The sequence below is a fragment of the Falco rusticolus genome, chromosome 6 (genome assembly GCF_015220075.1).
Source record: "Falco rusticolus isolate bFalRus1 chromosome 6, bFalRus1.pri, whole genome shotgun sequence".
Taxonomy (NCBI): Eukaryota; Metazoa; Chordata; class Aves; order Falconiformes; family Falconidae; genus Falco; species Falco rusticolus.
Genome location: NC_051192.1, coordinates 34,186,682 through 34,213,407, shown reverse-complemented (window position 1 = coordinate 34,213,407; position 26,726 = coordinate 34,186,682). Strand labels below are relative to the sequence as shown.

Genomic DNA, 26,726 nt, shown 5'->3' with positions numbered 1-26,726 from the left:
ATATGCATATGTGGAGAGCAGCTGAGCTTGGGTAGCAGGTCACAGATTACCCATGCAGAGCAATGTCCAGGCAAAGTTTTGGGGATCCAAAAGAAGTAGGATACAATGGGAATATCCAAAAGCTCTTGTTGTACTATTTCAAAGGGGGTTTGCTTGAATGAATAGCTTCATTACTAAAATAATAAACATTAATATCTGCATCATTTTTGTAAATGCTAGCTTTGTAAGGTAATTAGTATACAGCATTGCTTGGTGGCATGATAAATCATAGTGTAGTGAATGTTGACTCTTTACCACTATGATGTATTATCTAATTTATGCAGGTAAAAAAAGGGGGGGGCGGGGGCGGGGAGGGAATTAGGAAGGGAAGCCAGCGGTGACAGCTGGGTGGCCTTTTGGTCACTCTTCTTGCATCTGCTGGCTGTATTCTCAATTGCTTTGAATCACTGAACTGTTAATTAACAATTCTTTTTCTCACTGTTGTGAAGTCTTAATCACTGATTGAAATCTGCAAAGAGAGAAACCAGAGAGAAGAATGAAGTAAAAAAACAGAGACTGGTGGTTTTTTTCCCTGTAGGGTACCTGCACAAATGATGATACTTCTAGTAATAAGTCTGTCTTTGTTGGGTGCCTCCTTTACTTTCACGTTCCTGGAGGTATTATCTACCAGCTATGGTTCAGTGCAAGAATGAAGAATGTTAATGATGTTTTTCTTTATTATACTCTGTTTTCTAGAACCTATGAGAACACCGAAAACACTGAAGATTGCTGAGATCCAGGCCAGACACATTGCTGTGGATTGGGAGTCTCTGGGTTACAACATCACTCGTTGCCATACTTTCAATGTCACTATATGCTACCACTACTTCTGCGGACACAATGAGAGCAAGGCGGACTGCTTGGACATGGATCCCAAAGCACCCCAGCATGTCGTGGATCACTTGCCTCCCTACACAAATGTCAGCCTCAAAATGATCCTAACCAACCCAGAAGGGAGGAAGGAGAGTGAGGAGACCATTATCCAGACAGATGAAGACGGTATGCATAAATGCTGTTACGGAAATTACATCCAAGTGCAGTGTAGACAGGTGGAAGGAAGTGACTTTGTGTGGTACAATATGTGTATGTCCCAAAGGATGGAAGTTCTCTTCTATTCATGTATTAATTACCCCCAAAATGGTAGCTATAGTAGCATTATAGCTGTCACCCTGCACATACAGCCAAAACTGTCCGTGTAGCACAAATCAAACTGAATCTCTCTCTTGCAAGAAAAAGGAGGGTGGCTTCTCAGTCATCCCAAAAATGTGCTAATGCAGGTGATGAGAAATACATGGTGATGTTAGGTGAAGGCTTCTTCACAGTATCAGGTGTAGTATTTGAAAATTAATTCAGTACTGTTAATTATATGTAAATACCAAGTTCAGTGCTTAAAGACTCTATTCAAGGTTTAAAACCTCCTTGGCAAGTACATTTGCCCAATAACTTATGTTGCAAGTTATAGTAGATAGTATCTGTTAATTATGTGAAAGCCACCCGTCAGACTGAAGAATTATTTTGACAAGTTGGGCATTGGACTTGATCATCCTTATGGGTCCTTTCCAACTCACGATATTCTATGATCCTTCTTTAAAATGCTTTTGATGAAGTTTCATTGACAAGACAGTTGAACTTAACTTGGGAAGAAATAAATAATAGATGTAGATGTGTTAAGGTGACATTCAGTGGTTAGGTTATGAATCTTGGTATGAAAGAGATTAAAATAGGTATTTTTCCCTAATAGTATTTAAAATGTGGTAGTAAAGAGACATTTTAGTCTCCTTTCCTTATATTTAGATTTCATGAAAATATTGACAACAACAACGTGAAAATAGATACAGCTATAGGTAACCAAAAATAAAAAGAATACTACTTGGATTAATGTAAGACTGTAGATACAGAAAAAGGTAAAATGGTTTGTTTACCTGTGAAATAAAGGATTGGGGAGTATAGCTTTATATATGGATAGCAGTGAAGATCAGAATCTAGAGGCACTTTTTTTTTTCATGTATTTTCAATTGTACAAGAAGTAGAAAAGGAATATGCTTACTCTTGCAATAAAGGAGAACAGTATTAAATAGGTAGAATACAAGGAGCTGTAGGAAACTATAGAAACATAGATGCATCGTGTGAAGATTTATTAACATACAGAATTACAATATTTCATGCACTTCAAATTTTAGCATTACTTTTTAAAAAACATATAAATATAATCCATGATTAATTATTTCTGTATCTGTGTTTATATTAGAAATATTTGTGATTGCTCTTTTTTCCCTGAGGTTAAAAAAATATTAGTAATATTGTTATGTACGTGGAGAATGCATTTCTTTTCCTTTTTAACTGAGTTTTCAAGAAATGTTATGGTTTCTGATAGCTGTTATCTAGTTAGATGTGGGGATGCAGGGATGGTGGCTGGTCACTATAGCAGTGCTTGTCAGGAGCCAAGTCAAGTGCATAAATTTTGTCTTCTGGTTTTGTTGAAGATTATTCTTGGAAAATGATGCACACAACATAGGTTTTGGTCTCAGGGTGGCACACCAGTGTACTCTTAGTGAACTTGTTTAGACTCAGCTTTAGTGTCAGAGGTACAATAGTGTAGAAGAAGCCTCATCCAGTGAACAAAAGTTGCTAAGCAAACTATGTCAAGCAGATGTTGTTTTTAAGGAGGCATTAATACTTTTTTAAAAGTACCTATATTTAGACACATTACTGGTAGCAGTGCTTGTGCCCTGAAAATAGCCTCTTGTGAGATCCATCCAGTGATACTGATGGGTTTTTAATTATACGCTACTGATTTACTTTAAAGTCTAGGTCCGTTTTGTCGTGTATTCCAAAATACAGGGCATGCAGGCAATGTGCAATACTGAGGGCTTTCAGCCATCTTGGAGGACCAAGGTGCATTCACACCTATGGCTTTCCTTGAGCTGTCATTCTGTAGTTGACTGCTTATGTGTATGATGCTAGTTTAGTCTCATGTCCGAGTGACCAAGAATCTGATGAAACTGTTTTAGTGTACATGGTTCGCAACCTAAAGCAGGAACTCAGGATGAGAGCTGCACTAAGATACGTGATCCTGTGCTCCGCATTGCACGTGTGGTCAGATGTAGCCTCATTATCTTCATGATTTTTGCAGGTTTTGTGGAATAAGCATATTAATTACGTTGTGGGAGTGTTATCAGTGATTCATTTAGGAGATGAAAAATAGACAGATTGCAGTATTTTCCTACATTTTTGAAAATAACATTAATTGGAAATAGCCACTAATCACATGGTTAACGGAAACTGTGCACTTTTCATAAATAGAAACTTTGAAAACTCCAGATGACAGCAGATACTGACTTTTTGATAGCTTTTCTGTAGTGCAGTATTCTTTCCAATACCATCCTTTCTTACAAGGATCCGCTAATCAAGTAAAAACTTCATAGACTGTTGGAGTTAGAGGTGTCTACCCCACATTTTTTTGTTTCTCTTCCTCTCTGCCATTGTGCCCTCATCTTCCTCACTTTATCCATCTTCCTCATGCTTCCAGCACTCTGTCCCTTTCTTCCCTTTTGTTGCTGTTTTGTTTTAATCTTTCTCTTCACTGCTCTACTTCTATAGTCTCACCTCCAACCTTCTGCCAGGAGCTTTACACATTTTTGAACTTCTGGGATTCCCTAAATGCAGAGGAACTCAGACTTCTGTGAGGCTCTAGTTTGAGACGGTGAGGACTTCTGGTTGCCTTTCACAAAGGCTCACACTTACGTAAGGCTGCACAAATGGATTGGGGTCTTCCAGAAATGGCCAGACCTGCCAAAGAGCTAACTGAGCCATGTATGGTACCAGGAGCAGAATTAACTGAAGAAACAATTAGTAGAGGAACGGGGTAAGATTCAAGAAGCTATGCTTCAGTCCTTTGGAGCCATAACTAACAAATGAAGGTTTTAATAGCTTGTAATTCAGTACCTGCAAGAAAGCAAAGCCCAGGAATATTAAACAGTCGGAAAATAGCCTCTTTTTTGACCAGAGCTAGATCTGAATACTTGGTGGTTTAAGTATTTCTATTTAACTTGGGTAGATGGAATTAATAATTTGGATAAAGCTGTATTCCACATAAAAATAAAGCCCTTGAGCAATATGCTCTTAAACAAGGTGAGCAAAAAGAAGATGAAAACAAGGGACTTTGTGTTTTATAGATGAAACTCCATTATGCACTTTGGGGAGAGACCACACCGTTATTAAGGTTTGGAAGAAAGCTCTTCTGAGTGCCCAGAGAAAGCAAATCACGAAGCTCAAAGTGTTCAGTGATTTTGTAACTAGTAAGTGAGTGTGTCAGCTAACTGCAGGCAAACAAATAATTAAAGAGATTACTTGGAATAGGATAAGTACCCATTTTGGGGCTAAAAGTATACCAAAGCTTTGGTCTGAGCCAAAGGACATGCTCACTGGGCACAAATGAGATCCCCTGATCTTCAGAGAGAGTGGCTCACTCAGCTCCATGCAGAGATACCTGGAGCTACAAGGCAGGGTTGAGGCACCAACTGTCCAACCATCATTACTTATGCTCCTGGGAAAACTTCAGCAGGCTTAGGCTTACCACTCTGCAGAACAGCCGAGGAAGGGGAAAAGTTATTAGAGCACCAAAAAAAAAATATAAAAAATCAAAAGTTAAATACTTTGTGTACTGACTAAATGTGTGAAGAGGAAATATCTTCCACCAACTTCACAAGAGAGGATTTTATGGAAATAATTGACATTTAGTGTTTTTCTGTGATGGACAGTAGTATGTTCTGTTAGTTGCCTTTACACATACACACCCCTCCCTTGTTATTTGCAATGAGAACCGTTTTTTCCTTTGTGCTTTTTCAAGTTGTTCTGGCACTCTAGGAGAGTACTGGGAGGTGGAAGAAAAGGTAGAAAATATGCTTCATCAAAGGAAACAAACAAACAATGCTTCAAGGAGCTCTGAAAATCATACACATAAAACTCTTCTAGTAGCATTTTTAAAGTAACAAAAATAGCCCACCTGGGAGCATGCAGCAAGATGAGCAGGCGCTATGTCCAATGCAGCAAAGGAGGGCTGCAGAGATTGCCTGAAATGTCAAACTGTCTCAAAAAATATGTAACTGCTGTAGCTAAGTGACACATGTGTAGATGTCAAGTGAACCAGGTATACTAATCCTGTCAGGAAAATGGTTACAGTTAATAAAGAGAAACCCATGATTAAGATAAAAGTTTCAATGTGAAGTTGCCCATAAATGCTGCTGCTAAAGGGGTTGACCTCAGTCCTTACTCTAGAATGTGAGACTAGTGACCTATGTGTCATGAGCAGCAGCAAAATTTAGTGTTAATATAGTCAAATAAGGGAGGAATTTTTATGTCTTTAGTGGCAGTGAACTGAAAATTATTATAACTGACCTACTGTCATTGATAAAAGGAGCCTTGAAAAACCTATTTGTCATTCAGCTTGTGAAAATAATCCCAATTCTTTTTTTTAGATGCTAGGTAAGATTTGCTATCAGCATATCATCGAGTGAGAGAAAAAGTGGTTGCAGAAAGGCATGTGAGCACTTTTTGTTAAAGACATCAGAAAAGTTAGTTTGTGAGAAAGTAAGAAAAAAAATGAAATCATTAGCAGAGATCTATTTTAAGCTTACACTGAACAAATGACAAATGAAGTAAGATGTTTTAAGGTATTGCAGAGATTAGAAATACAAGCTAGATTTTATGTTAATAGGGAGAAAAGTTCATGCCGCAAGATAAGCAGGAAAAATTGGCCCTGAAATGCAGAATTATTCACCCTGGCTGAAACAACTTTCTACTTTGATTCCCTTTCAGTCTCTATATTAGAAGCTTTAGAGCTGAAAAGTGATATTGCATATGACATTCTTTGTTGAAACAGTGTGTTTGGACATAATGATCCCTGCAAATAGGCCAGAATTAGTGGCTATTTCAGCAGTTTGCCGTGGAATGAGGGTTTACATGTGGGCCCCCATGAGTTTCCACTATTCCCAAGACATGCAGTAGCTGAAACCTCTCTTCAAATATTGATTTGCATATTTTTAGAACGGTGTAAATGTATGTGAGTACGTGAGGTTATTTCATCCTGACATGGAGAAACATTTTGAAATCCCACAAATGAGGAGTACTAAAGTCAGCATTTGGTGTAAAAAAGGCTTTAAACAAAATACCAGTGTTAGGTGCCTGAGCCCCGAAATTCAGCAAATCCAGAACTCGTGGATTTAACCCCACTTTATATTCGCACCAATATCTACAGTGATTGCTGCCGCTGCTGAGACTTATTAGCCTCTGTCAGCTTGCTTAATAGCTTGATTGTACGCATTTGTTTGTTATGTTAGTAATTTTATACAGGCTGGAAGGTACGGGGACCTTCACAGGCACGAGCGGGTCAGCGCCTGTGCAGTGCAGCAGTGGCCAGGGGGACACGCAGACCTGTGCAGGGCTTTTGCCTGGGGCACAGGACCCAGCCTGGCAGCAGCCCTGCCACCTCCCGCAGCGCCCACCCTGGGGAACACCTGTGTCAAAAGAGACTGTTAGCATGCAATCGGTTTTCTTCACAGTACCACTCAATAACATTTTGTTCCTGGCTGCAAATGGTCCAACTTGAGCAATTGCCAAAGAAATTGGTTTTGTCACCACCTTTGGTATAAATACCCTTTACGGTAAAGACTAGTAATAGCACTTCTGATATTTTCTTTCCTTTTTATTATATGAAATTTCCTTCTGTTTAAGCCTTAGTCTTGAGTTGTAACAAAGCATAAAGTGAAAAAGGTAGATCCCTCAGGAAAAGCCAATGGCAAGGTGGGCCATTTTAATTGATTGTAACGTTTAAACAGTAGAAGAGATTGACTGTCACCATCTCCTGAAAATGAGCATCTGCCTTTGGACAAAGGCTGTAAGTTTGCTGCTGATACATTTTACTTTGAGTACCACAAAGGAATTCTTCCCAGTAGAACTGCATATATCTGCACATAGCCTTTACCTATATAGGATAAGAATACTGTGCACGGCTTTCACATAATAAAAAAAAATACTCTGTTTACATGCACTTTCATTATTTTGTAGCAGGAAAACTGAAGCAATATAAATTCATTTTTATAGTGGTTGGTGTCAGTTAATACATTGTTCTTCCAGTAGTAATGTATTGTAATATAAATTTCCCATTAAGTTAGCGCAGAACAAGGTTTAAGTGACACTATTTGTGAATAACAATTTATTTGTGACTGTGGTATAATTTAATGCAAATATTGCTCTAAAATGAATTGGTCTGATGTCAGATTGACGGTTTGTACTTTTGTTAGGCACAGCATTTATAGAAGTCCACTATTCCACACGTATGTGGAAGAAAAGGTTATCAGCTATTCACTATATGAATATATAGCTTCATTAAAAGGGCTCTGAAGATGCGTGTAAATCATGAAAGAAGAGTTTGTGATGTTTCCACACTAAAACCTTGCTGAAATTCCCTTCAAATTTGTTTTATGTTACTTTTAAATACATGTGTGGTTTATGTTTTTATACTTTTTTATAGGAAAATTTCTTTTTTTTCCCCCTTGAAGTTCAAAATCTCTTCTGAAACCCATACAGTAAAACCCACCTAAATGATTTCACTTCTGCAGATAAGTGTAAATCTTGACTTGTTGGAACTTTAGCGTAGAATAGTGCATGTGAAAGAAAGACTGTTTACTGTTATCATCACTGAGGGATGGTGGGGTCACACTTCACAAGGCCAGCAGATGGAAGGAAAATCAATGGGACCAGAATCTTTCTAAGGAGAGGATGCAGAGGCCAAAAGGTCTGAGTCCAACCCCTCTAGCAGCTACTTACGCTTTTTGAATTATTCAAATACTTGGCCATTGATAGAGAATCTTAAATAACATACTTTACCTTAATATACGCTTGTAATAGTCTTGAGTGTTTTGATTGAGTGTAGACTGTCCATCAATCCAGTGGGGAGACTGAGAGCTCACATAGGAACAATGGGAGTTGAGAAGACAGCAGAGAGTCACTGTGGTGAGCAATGAGGCTTCTGGAGATGTGCACATAACCCTGAAGAAAGCCTTTGGGGCTGTTCACGAGGTTTCCAAAAGCCGTTATTGAACACAAGGATGATGCTTACCTGGCTGTTTTCCACCTGTGTCCTTGCTAAATATTGTGTAAAAGGGAAGACTCTGAACACTGCTTTGGAAAGAGGACATTTAAGGTATTTCTTAAGTCCTTAGAGTCCTGCTGGGAGTTGTAGGGAATAGACAGCAACGGCTGTCTACATGGAGAGATGCAGTTTGAGTCTTCAAAGTAGTGTTATCAACAGTTTACTTTGCTGTTTGTTCTTTTGTTGTTGGGGTTTTGTTTGGTTGGGGTTTTTTTTTACTAATATCATCTCTTTTAAAATTTCTGTTTGTAACTAATAGTGACCTGGAAAAAAGACATAAAAACAGAAATGAGGATGTTTAGGCATTATTTTGAATAACCTGACTGATGAATCCATGGGCCTGCTCACAGATAATCTGTTCTTTAATTCCTTTGCTTCTGCTTTTCTCTTTCCTTGTTTCCCTTTGCCCATTTGCTAAAACTATGGAATTAGAAGACATTTTTACTGCAGTTGAACTGTCAAATGGGAAAAAATAATTTCAAAACATATCCTTCAAACTACAATTAATTTATTTTCCTTTTTCTAGGCATTTGAACTTTTATTTGTTTCTTTGTTGTTATTCCAGTTCAGCTCTCAAATACTTTAAGCTGAGCCCAGGCTTCATTTTTGGTGAATTTCTGGGAGTGGGTGAGATTTGTGGGAATTACTGTTGTCTTTTTATAGATGCTCTCCTTTACTTTCTGACCTTATTTTTACTGGGATTCCCAGCAAGCCCCTCATAGCTTTGCGAGCTTCTGCTCTTGTGCCCTTCCCATGCCAGTGGGAAGAGAAGCATGAAACTAACTGGGTTCATGTAGTTTAGTCAGTTTAACACAGCTGCTGCTGCCACAAGCAACAAATTTTATATTGCAGAAGAAAACACAGTCATGCAACGTGATGAGCCTAGAGGCTTCTCCCACTTGGGTATTTTAACAGAAAATGTAGGTTTTTTGCAACCCTCAAAAGTAGAGCCCTGCACCCAGCTGCAATTGAATATGAAACACGTTTTTTAAAAGCACCACATAAAAAGTATTTCACAGGTTTTTGAGTAATTGTGTCTGTTTTCTTCTTACCTTGCATGTTTTAATATGCTTTAATGTCAGGTGTCATATTCTGTGTACCTGCTTTGGTGCATTCCTCTGTTCTCTGCAAACACATGTACATTCACTTGCATACACACAAAGATGTATGTGTTTTACAGGGAAAATGTGTGCATAGGGGTATATTCAAACCTCATTTGAGATGCAAAGAAGAAAAACAGCAGAGCATTCCCATGAAAAACAAAGTGTTGCCTACAGCAAGTCTCTCAGTGCCTTGAACATCACACGGGCTGTCATGATTTGTCAGCCTTAATCCATTGCCCCCTCTGTATTGGGACACTTTAGCAAAGCAACAGTCTGTGATTTTAGTTAACTTCTCCTAAGTCTATGTTTGACAGATCATAGAATGGTTGGGGTTGGAAGGGACCTTAAAGATCATTTAGTTCCAACCCACCTGCCATGGGCAGGGACACCTTCCACTAGACCAGGTTGCTCACAGCCCCATCCAGCCTGGCCTGGAACACTGCCGGGGATGGGGCATCCACAGCTCCTCTGGGCAGCCTACGCCAGTGCCTCACTGCCCTCACAGGAAAGAATTTCTTCCTAATATCTAATCTAAATCTACCCTCTTTCAGTTTAAAACCATTCCCCCTTGTCCTATCACTACAGGCCCTTGTAAAAAGTTCCTCTGCTGCTTCTTTAGGTCCCCTTTAGGTACTAGAAGGCTGCTATAAGGTCTCCCTGGAGCCTTCTCTTCTCCAGGCTGAACAACGCCAACTCTCTCTTCATAGGAGAGGTGCTCCAGCCCAATGGTCATCTTTATGGTCCTCCTCTAGACTCACTCCGACAGGTCCGTGTCATTCTTGTGTTGAGCCCCCCGTACCTGGACATAGTACTCCGGGTGGGATATCATGAGAGTGGAGTATAGGGCAAAAATCACCTCCCTCAGCCTGCTGGTCACGCTTCTTCTGATGCAGCCCAGGGTACAGTTGGCTTTATGAGCTTGCAAGCACATGTTGCTGGGTCATGTTGAGCTTCTCGTCCACCAACACCCCCAAGTCCTTCTCCTCAGGCTGCTCTCAGTACATTCTCTGCCCATCCTGTATTTGTGCTTGGGATTGCCCTGACCCGCATGCAGGACCTTGCACTTGGCTTTGTTGAACTTCAGGAGATTCACGTGGACCCACCTCTCAAGCCTGTCAAGGTCCCTCTTGATGGCACCCCTTCCCTCCAGTGTTGACCACACCACGCAGCTTGGTGTTGTTGGCAAACTTGCTGAGGGTGCACTCAATCACACTGTCTGTGTCACCGACAAAGATGTTAAACAGCACCAGTGCCATACTGACCCCTGAGGGTGGATGAGCAGTTTCTGTGAAACTCTGTCTGTTTACTTGCTTTTTTGACTCCATGAATTTATTGTGCCAAATTGTGTTGTTTGTACCAAGGGTCAGACCATCATTTATAGCTTCCATGTAGATGGAAATATATCCCACTGTTGGGACAAACCACTCACTTCTTGGTGCTGCTAGCACAGTGCCTGGCACTTCCTTTGATCCAGCAGATTTTAATTTGTTTTTACTTTTTGTAAAACTTTAGTCTGCTTTGGTAATGAATACCCAAGAAATGTCATGCATGAGATTCACAGAAAGTTGCGTTGAAGAAAACGGGCTGATTAAGAAGGGAGAGAAATAAATGTCAATACATTAAGTAGAAGTAACATTTCAGCTTGAGAGACTGCAGATTTAGGCAACTTTGGCTTTTTGAAGGAGGAGGGTATTTCTTTGGATTTAGGGTTTCTTCAGGCACTCTCTTATCCTCATCCTCTTCTTTCAGCATGTACGTGTTCACATCTAGGTGAACTGCTGTGATTAAAAAGGAACTGTATATGTAGGCAAAAATATCTTGTAAGCTGAAATGGGAGATAACTAAGCGCTCCTGCCTGCTGTTGATGGGATTACCAGGTACTGTGAATCATTCAGGTAAAGAGGCCTGAGGTGGCGCTTCAGACTTGTTATTACACCAGGGATATTGGTTCCATTTCAAATAAGAAAGTAGGTTCATCTCAGTGTGGTTCAGTTCAAAGTCTGAAAATGTCTCTTATTGGAAAGATTTGAAGTGAGCAGTTTTGATCCCTCTGCAGCAGCAAGACGTCGGTGGCGGAAAGAAGTGGCAGCTGAGCTGGTGTGTTCGCTCTGTGCCCAGCCCCCTCTTTAAATGAGGATTTATTTTGAAACAACAAATCATGAGAAGGGGTGACTGAAAACTATTTTGTAAGCATGTATCTCGTTTGGAAGATGCTGTATAACAGAGGCTCTTCCTTGCCTTTGATTTTTCATTTTAAAAGGATTTTAAAACCATGTAGTCCTTGTCCTAAGATAGGCTTATTACAGAGTTCAGTGATGTTCCCTGAAGTCAGAGTCTAGCTTGAACTGTTTCCCCTGGCTATATTATGAGACAATTTGACTTTGCGTGAAGTTTTGAAAACCGTATGTGAGGGTAACGTTTCAACTTCATGCTCTCTTTGCACTGTGAATGACAAAATACACTTTGAAGTGCTTTTTCATACTCTGTACTACTGCCTTTTGCATGGAAATGAATATTAATAAAAGTAGACCGGTGCTCCCTTTTGGTTTTAATGGGTTGTTCTGTCATTTCTTTAATTTTTCTGTCTCTTGAATTTCATATTTTTAAAAGTTTTATTTTGTTTGTAGTGCCAGGCCCTATACCTGCCAAGTCAGTGAAAGGCACTCCTTTTGAAGATAAGATCTTCCTCAACTGGAAGGAACCTGTGGATCCAAATGGCATCATCACTCAGTATGAGGTAATTATTAAGCAGGTAACAAGCATAGGGTAGGGCAAGGGAAGTACGGCAAGAGGGGTGGTTGATGGTGAATATTTAGCCTCTGTAGGCAGCTATTCAATTATATGCTGCTTTCATTTACAGCACACAAGGTTTTGTGTATTGATTAGATATCAAAAATCATAATTGTGATGTGTATGTTGTTGGCTGGTTGGCCCTGTCAAGTGGCTTTGGCATGCGAGTATAACAATACTGCAGGAGCATAACAATACTGCAGTCCACATGGGAGGTGCTAGTTTTAAAAACCTTGCATCATTACTATACACCCTTCCAAGGCCATGACAGCCATGATCTATGAAATCTTCCTTGTTGGAAGTAGAGGTTACATGAAAAGTAAGGCAGTTATTTAAATTTGGAGCAGTGTTTTTTAGCTTTGTCAGATCTTTAGATATCACCCTTCAAGGAAACCTCCATACATATTCTGTTTAAAATGTATTTAATATAAGAGCTTTCTGGGGACCTCCCCAGGAGGTTGGCAGGAAACAAAGGCTGATTTAGGAACAAATGCCACCCTCTCCAGCACTCCTTTTTTAAAGGAACAGAGGGTATAATTTTGTGTGCTATAGTGAATTATAGGACAAAGACAAACCAACTAAGCAAACAAAACCCCTGAAACCAGTATTTTTTATCTAGTTAACACTAAAAAAGTTCTTTAAATAGTGTGGGTTAACCCTGGTGGGCAGCTGAGCCCCACCCAGCGACTTGCTCACTCCCCTGCAGTGGGATGGGGGGAGAATCGAAAGGGCAAATGTGTGAGCTTTTGTGTTTTAATCACAAATCTAATAAAACACAGCACTATACAAGCTGCTATGAAGAAAATTAACTCCATCCCAATCAAACCCAGTACATTAAGATATCGTTGCTGGCTTTAAATATATTAGTTCGGTTTGGACAGCATTTGAATATGAACTTTAGAAGAGGAAAGGGTAATGTATTACAGAAAATTAAAAATAAATGGTTTTGGTGGAGATGGGGAGGATGGTGGGGGAGCCCTACCTTTAAATTGAATAGTGACGTTTTCCATATGTGAACTAAAATCACAAAGAAAGAGAGGTGAAGAGCACCTGAATAGCCTTTTAATAATATATATATATATGTAATAATATATATATACCATAATACACATCAAGTCCTCATGGTATCGCCAAGATAACTGGGTAACTAGATGAGCATGTGTCTTTTGTTTCCTTTCCAGTCAAGCTAATCTAATACCCTAGTGCCAAAACCTGTAACAATTGTTACAAAAATAATTGTTTTCACAGGTCAGCTATAGCAGTATACGGTCGTTTGATCCTGCAGTTCCAGTCGCAGGGCCTCCACAAACCGTGTCGAAGCTGTGGAACAGCACGCACCACGTCTTCTCACACTTGCATCCTGGTACTACTTACCAGTTCTTTATACGTGCAAGCACTGTTAAAGGGTTTGGACCAGCAACCACAATCAATGTAACAACCAACATCTCAGGTAAAACCAACAAAACAACAACTGCAAAAAATTAAAAGGGCAGGAATGTTTTTTCAATTTTTTTTTTTTAAAACTTGGAAAATCATGAAATGGGAAAGAACCCCCCCCCCCCCCCAAAAAAAAAAAAAAAAATCCTATCATGTTGTGAAACTATTACTGAAAATGCTTTTGAGTGTATTTGCCAAACAGTAGCATAAACTCAGGGGTAAATCCTTGCATGAGGTGGAAATTGCATACCTGTAGTTGTTAACTGTTTGGTTTTGTGTAATCTTGTACTTTCATCAAAAGGTTTTGAAGTGCTGTATAAACCTTAACTAATTAAGCCTTACAGCACTCTATAGGTCACTAAGTACTGTATTTGTTTTGCAGATTACTAAAGGCAGATGCAGAAAATTAACTGACTTACTCAAGGTGACATCACTTAGCTATAACAGAATTGGAGTGGTTGAGAGCAAGTGTGAATTTCTTTTGCCAGATTCATATAGGTCTGCTTTCTTGTGCCTTTCTTCACTTACTGCAATGCACCAAGATTGACAGTATTTGTCTTAATAATGCACTGCAAACTCTAGAAGAAAGTAACATCAAATGGAATGCTTTAGTATTTTTATTTTCTTAAATTTCAGTATTAATGTTGAAAGATAAGATAGTAGCTTATACAGTTGGTAGCAGAAGATAAGTTGATGCTATATCTAGAGAGGCTGCTGATTTTATGACATGGCGACTTCAGAGCTTGGCGGAGATCAAAGAAATCAGTCATTTAGAAATTTAAAAAGCACCAAGCAAGCTATTTTCCTTATTATCTGCCATAATGAAACTTAAATTGTCCTGTAAAGGGAAGTTAAAAGTATATTTGGAATGCACCTACCATTTCTATGGAGACCTACTCACACATTCTCCTCACCCCATTCTCAAAAATGTGCACATAAATCAAAATATGCATGAATTCAAGGCAAAACTCTTTGAATTATGTAGCAAATGAAACGCTGTAGTCATAGTTAACTGGAACAATTGGTTGAATTCCATTCCAGCACATAAGCACTAGCACTGCTCATACCGCAGCCCCTTCAAAAAAAACCAACCAAACCGCCAAAAACCCCCAACCGACATGTCCCATTCTGTTTGCCTAAATATGAGGTTGTTTTTAAGTCTAATATTTTACTCAGGTTGATTTAAGGTCCTTTCACTAGAAATTCCAGTTCATAAATTTTCAGGGATAAAGGTGATGTAGCACTTGCATTCTTGTCTTCTAACTTCTTTGCAGGAGGAAAAAAAAGGTGTAACTATGTAATATCTTGCTAGTATGTCTACCCCCCGGACATTTCAATATTTTGAGAAATAAGTACCTCAACGTGTCCGGATTATTTAGGACTACAGTGTGTTCAAGCTTCTTCAGATATGTCCTCTTTTTCCACCCAGAAATTCTGGGAATTTCACCCAGAATCCAGTCTACCACACTTTCTATACACAGTATGGGTCTCTTAGTTGGCAAAACACAGTTAATACTGGGATAGCTTAAAGGCAGGCTGTGACACCTCTTGTGTCTGAAATTCCGCCTGGTGTTCTGTGGGTTTTTTTCATCTTGCTTTATGCTGAATTGTTGTCTAGTTTTGCTCAGCATAACTGATACTTTGTACGAAGCAATGCCTATGTTTCAGGAAATGCTAGCTTTATTTTAATGGAGTGAAATTATTCCTTTTAACCAAGCTTACAAGTGGTTGCTGTAATCCTGTGGAATATGGTGTAAACAGTAATTTATAAATGAACATTAAATGAACATTATTTCTATAAAATAATATTTCCAGAAATAAGAGCAATTTTTGCATTCATCTAGGATCTAGGATGAATCTTACAGTGTCCTTCAATTGATATATTCTTGTAAAATTATTGCCACTTAAATGATTGACATCCTGCTAGGAAACATCTTTATTGTGAAAGTACATTTTGAAATATACAGGCGTCATTAATGATTTTATAAAGGTACAGCCACATATAAAAAAATCCCACACAGATAGTTTTCAAGCTTAAAGATTAGTAATTAACAGGAATTACTATTTTCTGAATCACAGAAAATCCTTTTTCTTTCTTTGCACTAGAGTTGAAGTCAGCAACAGTATTCCAGTGAGGACTGTGACAGGTTTGTGGCAGCAGACTGAAGTGGGGTGGTTGAAGCAATCGCCACCACCAGGCATCCAACCCACAACAAACATTGCTGCCATGAAGGCCTGACAGCCAGTCCAGTAGTGAATCAGTTCCTGAACTTCATATAGTTTTGACTTAGATTTTGTATTTTCTTAATACCCTGGGCTGAAAACTACTGTTGTTCAGAAACTGATTAATGAGCAGCTTGGCCATCCGTTTTTAGAAATGGAAGGAGGAATGGACATGGGAATAGACTCTCCTATCCAGTTCTAGCCCACAGATGTATGTCTATCCAAACCCAATTTTCCTGCACCATCATTAGTATTGGCAAGGTCTCTCATTATGTTTAAAAGGAAATGTGGAAGGTTCTTAAATTGTTAGAGGAGGAAGAATAGAGGTAGTAGAGGTTGGGTCTTCAAGATGGTGAATATAGTTGTAAGGTCGAAAAAGCAAAGCCAAAATGGGTTTTTGTAGTCTTAGGGTTTCTTGGCAGTCACCTCCTCCCTCTATTTCTGTCCTTCTTGAATAAACCTGTTTAACTTGATAGGTATCATGATTTGAGGGGGAGCAGTTAGGGGTGGAGTTACCAATTTCTATTGAAGTTCCATTGATGCTCTGGTAAAAGATTGTGCCTGACTGGAAAATCATTCAGACAGACTCATGTAGCTGATGAAGATTGTGGGTTTGTACTATACTGCAAGCAGCCACAATCTCATGAATATTCAGAATGTTTTCACTGATTTGTTTCTCGTTCTTTTCCTTCTCACTAAACATTAATCAGCTCCCACTTTACCGGACTACGAAGGAGTTGATGCATCTCTCAATGAAACTGCTACTACAATAACTGTACTCTTGAGACCGGCACAGGCCAAAGGTGCACCTATCAGGTAAAAAACAAAACAACAAAAACCCAAAACCCAAAATCAACAAAAAATCAAGAAGATGTTTTAGAGTTGATTATATGCCATCTCGCAGCTCATAGAGCTGTTAATTTGCAAGCGATATTCATTTGACATTGCTACTGTTTCTCTTAGCTAGACTGAGCTTGCCAATAGATCTGTAATTAAAAAGAAAATAATCTTTGGTTTATTTTATTGTGGTTTTGTTTTGTGGTTTTTTAATGGTAGTCATGACCTGAATCATCCAGCTGTCTGTCCTGTTTGATTTAGGGTCCCAAGGACCACCTCCTGTCCGTTATGATTTCATTTTACTTTCTCATAGTGTCTTTGAAATAAGAGTTTGAGAGTTGTTTGTCAGAAAGTGGATTTGAAAATAACTCTTCCTCTCCAGTGCTTCAAATCAGCTATTCTATAGCATATATGTATGATTGGAAAATTGGAAGCTCAGAGGAAATGGGAGAATAATAGTGATGAATACAAACTATTTGACCTTTTTCCTCTCAGAGTGCTTCTTACTAGAAATCATGTAGCAAGCTATTAAATTTTATTTGGCATGTCCCATAATCATATTAAAATGTTTCATTTATGTTAACTTGAAGGGGTCTTTCCCTTTTTGCTCTCCATCAAGAGATAATTTAATTCTGTTTGCAAAGATTAGTCCACATCCTGCTCTTCACTTGTTAGTGCAAAAATTCTGTGATATTATTTTCTTCCATTTGTGTTTTAATGATGTGGCTGCATCAGCAATATTCAGGGACAGGGTTGACTAGTTGGTGGTTAATTAGCTGCTGAGCATCAGAACGTTTTCATGCACTTAGCCTTGTGATATTTTAGAGAAATACGAGCTAATGCATTTCATTCTGTGCTACATTAGGTCAGTTACAGTGGCTCAGCTGATGTCAAGTAATATACCCGAGCCCAAAAAGTAGAGAAAAAATAACTATTATTTAAGCCTGTTTCCATTAAGAGGAATGTATGTTTGACATGGATGTTGTGGGGATGAGTCACGTACCTATAAGCATTTATATATGCTTATCACATAGTTACCCTTATGATTGATATGATCTAATTATTTATTTATCTTCCGTCATAGAATCCAGATTTGTCCCCTTTATAGGAGATATTAATGGTTTATATTCACAAATAAAATTGTACCCCCATATATCATTAGTTTCTGAATGATTGCCCTGGAGAAAATTTTGGATTTTTTGGGGTGTGAAGAGTGGTAAAATGTACAGGACTACATTTAGTACAAGACATGGATTCCTAAAATAGGGGGTTTGTTGAATTAATACAGTAGAAGCCAGACCTGTGATCTGAAAATGCTCCCAAGTTATTCAGGTGCTTAACCTCACTATACACCTTTGCAGGTGCTTTTAAAGCCTTCCAGGCATCCTGCTGCTGGCCATGCTCAAAGCTCCCTGTTGGAGAAATGTGATACCCATCTCTCATCTAATCCATGCCAAATCCTTTCAGTTTGTGCTTGGTCCCCCAAGGAGGCTGACGCGTAGGCTGGCCCAGAGCACGCCTGCCAGACACCACTGGGATCTGCTGACAGTGGTGCACATCTGCTTTACAGCAGCTGTCACAGGGCAGCTACATCCATGTAGACAGCAGCAGGGTCCTGCCACTGACCCTGACGGGGGTCAGTCTCACGTGCTGGGATTCTCTCCTGGGGGTTCTCTTCCGTGAACTGGTAGTGTGATGGGATGTGGCTAGAGGATTACTGGTAGCTAGCTCAGGGAGCTCTTGTTCCTCTGCACTGTACTGGCAAGTGAGTAACTTGCTGTGGAGTAGATCTGCACCGCACCCCTCACATTTATTCTCTCAGTTTTCCTTACAGCATCCTCAGTTCTATGGCATGAGCTTGCCACTGTGGCCTATGAAGGTGGCAAAAAGGATGTATGTACTAAATGTTAATAGACAGTTTGATAGGGACAGTTTGATAAAGTATTAGTAACTATTGTTTCAGTATGTTCTCAAAAAAGTGTATGTCTGGCTTCCTGTCTCCCACCTTCCCACTCCACTTTAATTGATTTCTAAAACCTAAGAGATTTCATTAAATTTCTAACATCTAGAGGCCAAGGAAATAAGTCCTTCACCATAACCGGAAAGCTGGGTTTTATTCTTAAAACGAACCAGGTGTTTTATTCTTTAATGGGAGTGAGGAGCATTCTCCAGGGGAATGCAGAAGACAGGGTCCTGTTCCCTTTCCCAAAGTTATGTGTATTGCAGTCAGGTATTTTTCAGCAGCTTCTTAATAGGAGAGATAAATGTAGCACACTGAAATTCTGAATTGAATGAATGCATTCCGCTAAACGTTATGATGTGTTTTAGTGAAGCTTCACTCCTTCCATGCTGCAGTTGTGTTTCCGCTGCAAGCTGGCTTGCTGCCGTAATGAATGTTACAATGTAGGTGGGAAAAAATGCATCACCATGCCTGCAGCTGTGATTGAGTAGAACAGATGTTCAAATGCTGTCCCTTAGCCTGACACTGAAGAATACAATTTTCTTTTTGAAAAAGTCTGTTTGCACCCAGTCCTCTAATCCCTGGAGCTGTCGATGGTCAAAAAAATAATTTTAATTAATAGCAGTAGATCCATGATTTAAAAACAAACAAAACACAAACAAAGAAGACAACTTAGTCTGATACTCTTTTGCTTTTACAAACAGAATTTTACTATGATCAGCCTCTCCATCAGCGCACACCCCCAGGAAACAGGTGTTCCTTAACTCAAGTATAATCTACATGTGGCTGTCAATCATTTCTTTAAGACACTGGATGCCATAGTCATCACAATTTAAACATGATTCTAATCATATCTTCCCTGTCAAGTGTTATTGTATAATCTCTAGCATTCTTTATGGCCTCCTGGAGTTTTAAACCAAATTGCAAACTAGAAATGCAGAGGAAGACAGGGCTGGATGGCTCGGGCTCACTGTGAAGCGCATACCGTGTCACCATCAACCTCATGGCTGAGATCCCAGTCAGTAGAATCGACGGTGCTTCAGTGATTCACTGGGAGATGTGATTTGTTACTGTAGTTTTTCTGAAGGATCCTAACTGAGCACCAGCAAAACAGTCTTGTTTTTGAAATCCTACTGCAGATGAGGATTAGAGAGAGCATATGTCAGAATCGGCATAGACAACTTTTTAATGATAAAATTTATTTTATTTGACTGCTAAATTGTTTTTCTTATACTGCCATATGCAAAATCAGGTTGGTTTTGGTTTGCAACAAGGATAATTAAGTGAAACATGGCAGGGAGCAGCTAAGACTTCGTTGTCAGTCAGAATTCCAAGAGCTGGGTTTGTGACTTGGGCTGTCAGTCCGGCTGGCACCTGTCAGAGGACTCTGTGTCTCCACGAGATGTATAGAAGGAAATCTCTAGCTGGTATTGCAGCCTAGTCAGAATAGCACTGAAGTATGAACAACATGTTCATGACTGCCATACCTCTCTGGGAGCCTGAATTTTTAGGGAGAGGTGAAAAGGCAGATCTGTTGGCACGTGCCTCCTTTGGCTGTTTATGATTGTCTTGGTCAATAGGGAGGTACTGTGATGGTTTCTTAGGTAAAAACCAACCAAACAAAAACCAAAACAAAACATAAAAAATATTTTCAGACCTGAAAAGTAATTTCTTCATGCAAAATATTAGCTGAGGAGCTCTTCACCTGCTATCTTCAACACTTTGTCTGCTTACCTGGCTGTCTTAGGCAACTGTTTGGCCTTTATGATCCTGATGACTTACGTAGCAGGTTCTGAAATTTGTATTACACTTCAGAATAGCTTAGAATTTATTTTAGTTGTCAGGGAGAAGGGATATTGTCATCTAGGTTTTTCACTTCTCTCTATTTATTTCTCTCTTTTATTACTACTTCGTTGTATGCGAAGACTGGAAAAAAATTGCTATTGCAGGAATTCCGTCAGCTCTGGTCACAAGAAGGCTCTCTCAGTAATTGAATTCCCACCATTACATAAAAAACGTGCAGAAAACATAAGATAATTGAAACTAGGATTAGTAATATGTAAAAATGCAAGGATAAGCAGAGTACATAGTCTTTAATTTGTCACTTATGGCCTGATACCAAACCACATTTGCAGCCAGTGAACACCCTGCTTAACAAGTTGCAAATTTAACTTTTGCTGCTTTGTTCACATCTTACAGCTGGGTGTCCTTTCCGAATGCTATTATGTGTACATAGAGTAACAGTGCTGCTGTGGAGCCTCTATGTTGTTCCGTAAATGGGTTTAAACAGATGGTATCACAAAGGGCCCAGAGGTAAATGACTGTCTTCCTCCGTGTCTTGTTAGCCTATAATGTTGCACAAAAAATACTGCCAGATCCCCTTTCCAAAGTGGGTAGGAGGCACATCTTTTATTTTAAAAAATACTTTGTGAAAAATTATATATAAATAAATATATGTCTATAAGAAATAGAACCTCGTTGGAGACTAAAGATTTTCTGTTATTTGCTATTTTTTCTTTAGCTAAAAGTAATTGTATAAATGCAGATGGCTACAATGTGTGTATCTGTTTCTTATTGCCACATTTTGTAGCTTTTCAGATGTAGGGGCCCAAAAAGCATTTATTTTGAAAGCACATTTTATGCAAATTAGTGTATTTGAAAATTTTTCAGAACTGTCACATTTTATTGTGATATGCTTAAAATTTTGCCTTACCTTTTATATTACATTCAAAAATTACTGTGTTTTTAAAGAATACTATGAGAAGAGACTTTCCTAATATTTAACTCTCATGCTATTAACCTTTGATTTTTGGTTGATTTTGTCTTCAGAGAGACTTGACCCTTACAAAAGATATGTGCCTTAAAAAATAGATACCTCATTTACCTCTTCTTCTATAACATGGGGTAGAGGGGAGTTAATTTGATAACTGTGGTGGACTCAGCTTGTGAGCTGGGTGACAAATTGTGCTGTTCTAGAGGATGGTTGCAGGCGTTGCATTATCCTTCTGCTCTCCCTGCTGGCTTTCTTCTCCTTAGATGGCAGGGTGTCATGGATGACAAGCTTCCTGCTTTCCTGGCACTTTGGAGAGCAGAACTTGTGTCGGTCACAGTCCTTTGGCAGCTCGTGAGAGAAGACTGCAGGATGGAGGGAGCAGAGACCCAGTCTCTGTGGTTGGCTGCCCAGCTCAGGAGTGGTGGGGTTAACCCTGCCTGGGGCCAGGGCCACACCGCGGGTGGGGAATGAGTGCCCATAGTAATTTCATCCCTTGGGACAGTATAAACAAAAATTATTTTAAATATTTTTATATCCTTTCAAGTTTGTAAAATATCGATGCTTTTAGGGTTTTTTGCTAGTACATTAATTGTGAAGCATAAAGAAAGATTCTGGGTGCACAGGGGTCTTGTGGAAGTGATTTGTTGGTGCAGGTCACGTTAACTGGACATGATTAATAAACAGAGTTTGCCACAGAAGGTGATTTATAACCAAGCTCAGTTCACAGATGGTTTACGAGAAACAGAGATCCCTGGAACTAACTCATCATTTTTGTTGTTTACATTCTTCTTTTTACCTGGAGTTTCAAAAATGAGGTGACTTTGTATATTCCTCTTGGACACTTTGAAAGGGAAGAGGCTTTCCTCAAGTATTTAGGTGCTAGGAAAAGGGGATGCTAACTTTTTTGTTCAGCTCAAGAAAAATGTGAAACCAATTTTGTATTTTTTCATCTCTCCTTTCTTCTTTTCCCCAGTATCGTACTTCATCTCTGCCAATACAGTTACTGTGTTTTCTGGGTAGTAGTTGCAGAGAAAATGTTTTAAAGCTGCCCCATAAGTTCTGAAAGAAGGAGGATTGTCTTTGTCTTTGCCTTTTGAAGTCCCTGCAGCAATGCAATGGCTCTTCAAGAGCTCCATTCAATTTTACTTTTTCTGTTCAGAAAGCTTTAAAATGAAATCAAGACAGGCAATTCTGCCAGTCTAGTTGAATAACTTCAGGTCTTGCTTATATGCATAGGCATATTTTTTTGCTAACCTTTCATAAGGTCATGAAACGTATCTGCATATAAACGAAAAATTGTGTACATGTAAACATGTGTGTGTATACATGCATATGCATACATATAGTTCTTAAAACTTAAAAAACTCTCTTTTTTTTATAAACCGAAGAGTTGCATCCTGCTCTCAGTATGTAAGTTCTGTACTTCTGCAGAGCAGAGGAAGCTGATAATGAGTTGGTAGCATCCTGCAGTTAGGTAGTTCCCCTAAAGGAGAAAGAAGAATTATAATTACCTGTTCTATTTTGAGCAGGTGATTTTGAAAAGTGACCAAGCCATGGACCATTTCAAGAGAGGTATTGGGAGGTTGGGATAGGGTTTTAATAGGCCGAATGCCATCTGCTTCAGCAATTTGTAATGTTCTATCATTGACAACTGTAGAGGAATGAGGCAGTCTATTTTAGTGGAATGGACAGATTTCTGTCCATCTGTGCTTGTATTACAGCATGTCACTTGTACTTTAGATCTGCATAGCTCTGAGCCAAGATAGAAGCCACAGCAAGGTCAAGAGGTGGAGAAGCCTGTCAGCACATTCTGTCTCTAATGATATGACAACTGCAAATTGGTGCTTCAAGCACAGCCTGGAGGCAGTCATTACATTGGGCCTTGAAGCTCAGCTTTCTCTAATACCATTTCAAGGAAAACGCTAACTTCAGATGCTTCCGATTAGCCAAGAGTTTAATTTATTGTAGTTTAAAGTCAGATCCATTCCTGTGTTTTGTCAAAAGAAAAAAGCCTGGGGGGAAAAATAATAATAGTTAGATTGTGTATAGGTTTGTATTGTTTGTTTTTCCTGAAAAAAATGGGTGCTGCTTCTTTCCAGTGGCTGAATTAGATAGCTTTGCTGTATTTCAAGCCTTTGTTTCTTCACTACATCCATGCATTTGCTGTCTTTTCCTTTTTTTCTTTTCTTTGTTTTCTTGTTAAGAATTGCAATTGGGTTCATATTTTTATGAGACTAGAGATTTGACCCTAGCAGGTGACTTCAAAGTTATGCTGGTTTTCATTTGTCTCTAGTGCTTACCAGATTGTTGTTGAGGAGCTGCATCCACACCGAACAAAGCGAGAAACAGGTGCCATGGAGTGCTACCAAATCCCTGTCACCTATCAGACCGCTCTTAGCGGAGGGTCACCGTATTACTTTGCTGCTGAGCTGCCCCCAGGAAACCTGCCGGAGCCAGCCCCCTTTACTGTGGGTGACAACAGGACATACCAGGGTTTCTGGAACCCGCCACTGGCTCCTCGGAAAGGCTACAACATCTATTTCCAGGCCATGAGCAGCGTCGAGAAGGTAAGTGCCAACCACACCTTTTTCCTGGAAGGAGTCAAAGACGTGGCCATGGTGACAATTAGGACTGTCGGGGTTGGATGTAGTGGATGTTGGCAATGGCATGGCTGTGATGCCTTCCATGCTGTGACAGCATGGCAGTACGCCATTCACATTTCACACCGCCCTTGTATCATAGTAACTGCTACTAGATGAGAGTTCAATACATCTCGTAGTAATTGTCTGAGCAAAGTAATTTCAGTGCTGTGACTCTGCCTCCTCAGTAAATAACATCCACAGTCCTTTCCCCAGTTCTCAGTACTTGTACACTTCAGAAGATTAAATTACCGTAGGATAAACAGAATGCGGGCTGCTCAGCAGGCTAATAAAAAAACATCCCAAACTTTTTGAGACTCTCACACTGAACGTTGAATAAAAAACAAAAGTTTGCTTGAGCAAAAGTAACCCCAGGCCCGTGCTGTGTTTACCAGAGCCCTTGTGTAAAGGTGGACCTCAGGCTTGCTCCACTGCTGTGCAGTAGTAGAAGTATGGGTCTCGGTCACCTTTATTACCTCCTTGGTGTTTCATTTTTAACTCCATCACTGACTACTGCTGCTGGCTCTGTATGCATATGAAAGAGGGAAAAGCACCAGGGAGGAAGGTTCCAGGTGGGAAGAACTGTGGCTCTGCAAGTCCTGTGCTGTTGCTCTTGAGTGGATCTTCCTCTTCCAAATGAAAAATGAGGGACGGGGAAATGTTCAGTGAGGAGGGAAAACGTGGTAGACACAGATGATTCAGATGTTTAAACATTTAAAATTTTGATTTCTAGTTTAGAAAATGGAAGGAAATTGCAGGATTATGTCTGTAGGAGTGTCCATACAAAATGTTCAGTCAGGTCAGAAAGGAACCAGAAAGGACAGTCTGATAGATGCTGAGATGAACCAGAGCCATCAGAAAGGAGCAGAAGCTGTTTACCCTTCCTTACATTTGGGTCTCTGCAGTGAGTAAACAAATCCTAGCGAACAGGTAGCCTTGCCTTAGAGCCTTTTGAAGAAAATCTCACCTTCTACCTATGGTTTTGAAAATTGCATATGCATCGAGTCTGAATGGGGACAAAGCAGGAGCTAATGAAACTGCATTGGAGCTGCTTGAGAACTGGATGCTTTTTCTGATGAAGGGCCCATTCCCTCTTTTTAGTTCTTATCTAAAGACTGCTATGAAGCAAACAAAGCAAAATAAATGTAACTGCTAGGCACTCATTCATATTTCCGTCACCTGCTACAAATAATTCCTTTTGCTTTTGTTGGCTTCCAGCAGACTAAATTGTAAGGAAATTTGTTTCATACCCAAAGAAATAAGTGGGAGGGAAAAGTAAAATAAAAATATTAAATAGAAAAATACATCTTTAATTTAGCTTTTACATTTTGACAGATAAGTAGTTGAGGGTAGAACACATTGTTTTTTACTTTACCTTGATTTCAGTTTGTGAGAGAGTTTAATCCTACAGTGTTTTTTTCTGGTATGATTTAAAACTTTGGATCAAATTTCTGTTCCTAGAGGGATTTTGGGGGAAGTTTTGGGAGGACTACACTGCATTCTGCTGGAACAGAGATCTCATGGTTGTAAGAGAACCTCTGAGCTGCAGAATATTTAAACAGGTGTTTTACTATAAACTAGTGGGATCACCAAAATAGTCGAGGGAAAGTTAAGTATGCTCTGAAATACACTGTAGGGTTGGGTTGAGGGTTACTTTGTGATCCTCACAGACATTTTGAATATGAAAGTGGAGAAGTAAAACCGGTAACTGGGGAGAATGCTAATTAGGTAAGATTATATCGATAAACTTTGTGAAGCTTTCATTTAATTTGAAAAATTGTCCTCATGGAACACTTATGGGAAGCCTCAACTCACAGCTTTGCTCATTCTTTACAAGCTGTGTTTACAAAATAGCATCGACATATTTTACAGGTTGCTCGGGAATCTTCAGGAGGAGAGAGATCCCAGGGGATGTATTTGGGGATGGCGTGCTGGTGGGTGCAGGACTAGAGGGAGCATATTTTAAAAATGAAACTGTCATTATTATATTTTCTAATTATATTCTAATATTGTTTAGAGTGATCTAATTAATACAACAGCAGCTGCATCCTCTCATGCAACCTTATGCTGTTTCAATATGTTTGCCTTTAAAATGACTGCACATTGTACAAAAAGGTCAGAAAAACTATTTATGACTGACCCTCGTCTGTTCAAGATGTCCAAACTGTGCCTAACCAAGTCATTTTTCTGTTCATTTCTTTCAATTGCTGACCAAACTTCTGAAGGAGCTTGGGGGATGGGGGGAGTAAAATACATGTAAATTGGCTTTGCTTGTGCGACTCCTTCTGAAGCACATCACTGTCAAATCACTGTCTTACCTGGGCAGATTATGTAGGTTTATCTGTGTGTGTCACGTGTGAAGGGATACCTGAGCGGCTTTGGTGCTCATTCCACGCTCAGAAGCATGAGGGAGCGCATTGCTGATGTGCTTCAGGTGACTGTTCAAGACTGTCAGGATGCAGCAAGAGATAAGTTTGGAGACAGTGCTGAGCAAATGTACCTTCTTTGCTGCACAGTGCTGTTGGAGCTCAACTAGCTCAGGATTTCTGTGCCGTGACATAAATAGGAGCAGCAGTCCTCCCCTTTTCTTCCAGTACACCCTCTGTCTGCATTCTAATGGCATGCTTCCCATTTGATTTGAATAATCTGAAATTTTTCTGCATTTGGGCTGTCCTGCACTTTTTCTCCTCATTGTTATCCTGGGTAGTACAGACCAATATCTAGGTTTCATCCAGCTTTTTTAAAGGCAAAATCACACAGCCTCCACCCCTGC

At 39.5% G+C, this 26,726-nt stretch overlaps 1 protein-coding gene across 1 annotated transcript in view; it reads left to right on the top strand.

The window, feature by feature from the left end:
• PTPRK (protein tyrosine phosphatase receptor type K) overlaps positions 1-26,726 on the top strand; it is a 412,271-nt gene that overhangs the window by 316,994 nt on the left and 68,551 nt on the right. Inside the window, 5 exon segments of the mRNA XM_037391780.1 lie at positions 736-1,038; positions 11,922-12,031; positions 13,333-13,534; positions 16,455-16,560; positions 23,608-23,881. Coding sequence (XP_037247677.1) covers positions 736-1,038; positions 11,922-12,031; positions 13,333-13,534; positions 16,455-16,560; positions 23,608-23,881 — 995 coding nt within the window.